This window comes from Lolium rigidum, chromosome 5, assembly GCF_022539505.1.
Source record: "Lolium rigidum isolate FL_2022 chromosome 5, APGP_CSIRO_Lrig_0.1, whole genome shotgun sequence".
Taxonomy (NCBI): domain Eukaryota; kingdom Viridiplantae; phylum Streptophyta; class Magnoliopsida; order Poales; family Poaceae; genus Lolium; species Lolium rigidum.
In genome coordinates, this window is record NC_061512.1 from 188,872,494 (window position 1) to 188,877,189 (window position 4,696).

The 4,696-nt window shown below is 52.6% G+C and overlaps 2 protein-coding genes across 2 annotated transcripts; both read left to right on the forward strand.

Annotated features, from left to right (window-relative positions):
* Positions 1-330: 330 nt before the first annotated feature.
* LOC124656865 (40S ribosomal protein S20-like) lies at positions 331-748 on the forward strand. The gene is made up of 2 exons (XM_047195529.1): positions 331-468; positions 573-748. The coding sequence occupies exons 1-2, from the start codon at positions 342-344 to the stop codon at positions 746-748; spliced, it is 303 nt and encodes a 100-aa protein (XP_047051485.1). The 5' UTR covers positions 331-341.
* Positions 749-1,308: 560 nt separating this feature from the next.
* LOC124656866 (40S ribosomal protein S20-like) lies at positions 1,309-1,760 on the forward strand. The gene is made up of 3 exons (XM_047195530.1): positions 1,309-1,435; positions 1,525-1,638; positions 1,732-1,760. Exons 1-3 carry the CDS (start codon positions 1,309-1,311, stop codon positions 1,758-1,760), a joined length of 270 nt encoding a protein of 89 aa, XP_047051486.1.
* Positions 1,761-4,696: the final 2,936 nt, after the last annotated feature.

Genomic DNA, 4,696 nt, shown 5'->3' on the forward strand with positions numbered 1-4,696 from the left:
ATTAACGACAAGAGGAGATTTCAAATAGCAGGCCATTTGGATTTCTAGTTCAGGAACGGTGAGATACACGAATAGGGGGGAAAATTTGACACGATCCATATCTTGACAAAGTTGGACAGCTTTTTTAGGAATGGAGGGACGGGCGCCGCGACGTGGGACGACGAGGAGGAGGCGATTGTTTGGATTGGAAGACGATGACCGTTGGTTTTTGCTGTATATAATTGGCGGGAGTGGATATGATTAGTGCCGCCGCCGGGCCCTGAACGTGGTCCGGTGGAACCAGATACATCTGCCCACTCGCCGCCGCCGCCACGCTCTCTCCCCGCCAACAGCATCCAGCCATGGCGACCGAGCTGGCGTACGCCCCGCCGATGAAGGCAGGCAAGGAGGGGTTCCAGGGGACGCAGGAGGCGCAGCACAGGATCCGCATCACCCTCTCCTCCAAGAGCGTCAAGAACCTCGAGAAGGGTAGGCGTCTTCCTCCGCTCGCCGCCCGCCATGAATTCGTCGTCCTCTGCTCGTTTCGGTTGTGACTCGGACTCTGATATCATGTTTGTTCTGTGCCGCAACAGTCTGCTCCGATCTGGTCAAGGGAGCCAAGGACAAGAGCCTGAGAGTCAAGGGCCCCGTCAGGATGCCCACCAAGGTGCTCAACATCACCACCAGGAAGTCCCCCTGCGGAGAAGGTGATGATGCCTCTACTTCTACCCTCGTGGCTCGCACTGTTTCATTTCCATTTAGACTGTAGACATTGCTGGTTGTATAGTTGTTCTTAATAGTCATCCTGATGATAAAAATGATATCGTGAATTAACGACAAGAGGGGATTTCAAATAGCAGACCATTTGGAATTCTAGTTCAGCAACGGTGAGGTATACGAATAGGGGAATTTTTTGCCATGATCCGTATCTAGACAAAGTTGGGCAGCTTTTTTAGGAATTGAGGGAGTGCATGAACTCTAGAACACTATGCCTTTCATCCTTAAATAGGAGCCTGTCTTTGAATGCGCACAATGAAACTTATTGAATGTTGACCACCAGTATAGTCCGGATGAATTTCAAGTTATTGCGCATTCTCAAGTTATTGCGCATTCTCCAGGAGGCGATTGTTTCAGTTTGGATTGGGAGACGATGACCGTTGGTTTTGTGCTGTATAATTGGCGGGAGTGGATATGATTAGTGCCGCCGCCGGGCCCTGAACTTGGTCCGGTGGAACCAGATACATCTGCCCACTCGGCAAAACCTATCTCACTCCCCGCGCCGCCGCCGCCGCCGCCGCCACCCTCTCTCCCCGCCGACAGCATCCAGCCATGGCGACCGAGCTGGCATACGCGCCGCCGATGAAGGCCGGCAAGGAGGGGTTCCAGGGGACGCAGGAGGCGCAGCACAGGATCCGCATAACCCTCTCCTCCAAGAGCGTCAAGAACCTCGAGAAGGGTAGGCATCTTCGCGCGCTCCCCGTCCTGTTCTCGCTTCGGTGCTTCTCCGTTTGATTCTGATATCATGTTCGTTCTGTGTCGCGACAGTTTGCGCCGATCTGGTTAAGGGAGCCAAGGACAAGAGCCTGAGGGTCAAGGGCCCCGTCAGGATGCCCACCAAGGTGCTCAACATCACCACCAGGAAGTCACCCTGTGGAGAAGGTGATGATGCCTCTACTTCTTCTCTCGTGGCTCGCTCTGTTTGATTTCCATTTAGACTGTAGACATTGCTGGTTGTATAGTTGTTCGTAACAGTCATCCTGATGATGAACCTGATATCCTGAATTAACAACAAGACGGGATTTCAAATAGCAGACCATTTGGAATTCTAGTTCAGCAACGGTGAGATACACAAATAGGGGGGAAAAATTGCCACGATCCGCATCTAGACAAAGTTGGGCAGCTTTTCTTAGGAACGGAGGGAGTGCATGAACTCTAAACACTATGCCTTTCATCCTTAAATAGGAGTCTGTCTTTGAATGCGCACAATGAAACTTATTGAATGTTGACCACCAATGTACTCCGAATGAATTTCATGAGTCGCATGAAAGAAGAATTAGCCCATCTGTCATCAGCCATATCGCTCAGCATTAATTGCCACGATTTTACATCCAGACCATGTCAAAGTATTATATGACCCTTGTTTCGGAAAATGAGTATTACAATAGCATTATGAGACGTCTTCCTTAACTTCTCACTCCACTCCCATCACCATCAACCCTGCCGTCTCACCCCTTTTGACATGGCTGACGCTCCTCCTCCACCTCCATAAATCATCAAGAGTTAGTACTGATTAGTGAAGGATCTGCACTTCTACATACACCGGTACCACTAAGGCAGCTCCGTCCCAGTCCATATGTAGTAGTTGTACTTAAGTATGCCTAAGTATGCTGAAGTAACCAAGTGGTACACGTGGTGAGCAACTAAACAATTGTTAAACAAAAAAAAAGTATGCTGAAGTAATGGTGCTAAGACATATCTGGTGGCTTTTGATGAGGGGTTCGACCCTGATATTGTAGGCGCTTGTATGCCCCTAGAACATGTTAGTATTTGACCAGGTGTGTTGGCGTAACCCTGGGTGTTAGACAGTGCTTACTAAATATGCGATTATGAGTCTAAGTGCAAACTTAGAGCATCTTCACTGGCGACCCCGATAGCGTTTTGGGGTCGGGGAGCGAAAATGGGCTCGCACCTATGCGCCCCAAACGGCGCCGGTGGTTTTTCGAGCCCAATAGAAGCGCCGGCAACCCTGTACCGGCCCCTTCGCCAAGGGCGCGAATCGGGCGCGCCGGCGCCTCGCGGAACAATGGTTTTCGCGGGTGGGGGCGCCTTGGCAGCGAGAGGAAGCGACGGTTCGCGTCGGAAACGACGCGGGGAGAGGTTGGTCATCGGCGTTAATGTCCTCCCACGCGGAAACCCAAACGGCGAGGGCGGCGACTGGCCACGCGGTGTCCACCTACCTTACCCACGCGCCTTCAATGTGCGTCTGCCGCCTCCCTTAAAATCCCAGCGGCGCGCACTTCTCGCTTTTCCCCGCCGTTCAACCTCCGCGCGAACCTCCGACGCACCCCGCTGACGATGGCGCACAACGACCAGGCCGGCGGCAGCGGCGGCGGCATGCTCCGCTCGCTGCAGCTTAGCCTCGACGAGGCCGACGTATTGTATTGGCGCCGTCGTGCCAGTACTGTACAAGTTGTCGCACAGCTGGCACGTCTCCAACGACGGCTTCGTCGTGCCGCCACCGCCAGGAGCACAGACGCGGGCCCTTGCCAGGGAACCGGCGGAGCCAGATGACGCTGAAGGAGAGGAGCCTGCCGGACAATGCTCTCGACAGCCCGGCTGGGCACGGTGTTTCGAAAACGAGCGCGTCGTCGAGCTCGCGCGGACGGCCAACCGCTCGAGCGACCGCTTCAACACCGCCGGCCGCCGTGCCTGGTGGTACGGCCACGACGTCGACGACACGCTCCCTTAATGTGCGGATTTGTGTAGGTAGACGCACTACCCGGCGGCGAAGGCCGCTCTTGCTCTCAACTTGTTGCCAGAGTCGGAGTCCTTCTCCCGGCGGGGCTCGAGAAGGAGGAGCCAAAGAAATTTCTCGCGAGCAATTCCATCAAAGGGCCAAGGTTAACCATGCCGTCTACACAGCAAAGGTCTCTTTTGTTCCAAATTAGGAGTTCAGCATTGCCTTATTGCTGTATGTGTAATTGATTGAGTTAGATGCATATAGGATCTAGCTACTGCTCTAGAGACGAGAAGCTGAGGCTGAGGAAGGCGTTTCAGGAGCTCACTTGAGTAAAGAAGCCGAAGCTGTATCAGCTGTGGTTCTCCTGCTCTACCCGGAGGTCATGTCGAGTGACTTCATTGAGGAATTTCCGGAGACTGATCTAATGTCATATCCTTGAAAAGTAACATCATCATGTTTCTTATATTATGTAGACAAATGTGTGGAAATATTAGTACTTTACTTGGTTTCCTAGAATCCATCTTTTCCCTTAACTATCAAACATGTTCTCGGCAAGTTTGTGCAAGTGTTCTAGCTGTAATTTTGCTTCCAGTTATATTCCTGAGCATGACTATTTTTCTACCTCTGTGCATTATTATCCGCTATGTATGCTGAACTGAAGTATGCTTTCTTTGTTCTTTTTTTAAATAGATTCTGTGCCTCCTCCGCCTGAAATCTCGGCAACCCATTACTGAGAGGGGATGAGATCGCAGAAGCCAAGAGTTGGGAGGTCACTGCCCCAGGTCCCCAAACGGCGGTGGCTATTCTTTCATTGCAATCCGCCGAAATCCCCATCGGAGGTGAACGAGCTTCACGTTTCTTTTATCGGTTCTTGATCGCATCCTGCTACCGTGCACCAAGTTTTTGACCTCTCTTAGTTTTCTGATCCTGAATGTCACGGCGCCCGTGCGGTTCTTGATCCAGGGTGCGTACTGGGGACTTGCCAATGCAGCCGAAAGCGCAGCCTCTGCGGGAGATCTCCATGTCGGTGGCATCCGTGCGGCGGGTGTCAGTGCTGCCGCACAAGATGGCCAACATGTGCGGCCACTACCGCATCAATAAGAAGCTACGTAGGGGCAGTCGGCACCACGTGACCACGTACCTGTGTGTGTCCAAGAAGAACAGCAACGAGTCCATCCCCACTCTGCATCAGCTGGTTGGAGCAGATGCGGGCCGAGCCTGCCACATGAGCTTGGCAACACTACTGTTTGACACGAA

Excerpts from the sequence above, each read along its gene's own strand:
- LOC124656865 (XM_047195529.1), top strand. The coding sequence starts at position 342 with ATGGCGACCGAGCTGGCGTACGCCCCGCCGATGAAGGCAGGCAAGGAG. Across the intron at positions 469-572 it reads CGTCAAGAACCTCGAGAAGG|TCTGCTCCGATCTGGTCAAG; the intron begins GTAGGCGTCTTC and ends GTGCCGCAACAG.
- LOC124656866 (XM_047195530.1), top strand. The coding sequence starts at position 1,309 with ATGGCGACCGAGCTGGCATACGCGCCGCCGATGAAGGCCGGCAAGGAG. Across the intron at positions 1,436-1,524 it reads CGTCAAGAACCTCGAGAAGG|TTTGCGCCGATCTGGTTAAG; the intron begins GTAGGCATCTTC and ends GTGTCGCGACAG. Across the intron at positions 1,639-1,731 it reads GAAGTCACCCTGTGGAGAAG|TCATCCTGATGATGAACCTG; the intron begins GTGATGATGCCT and ends TGTTCGTAACAG.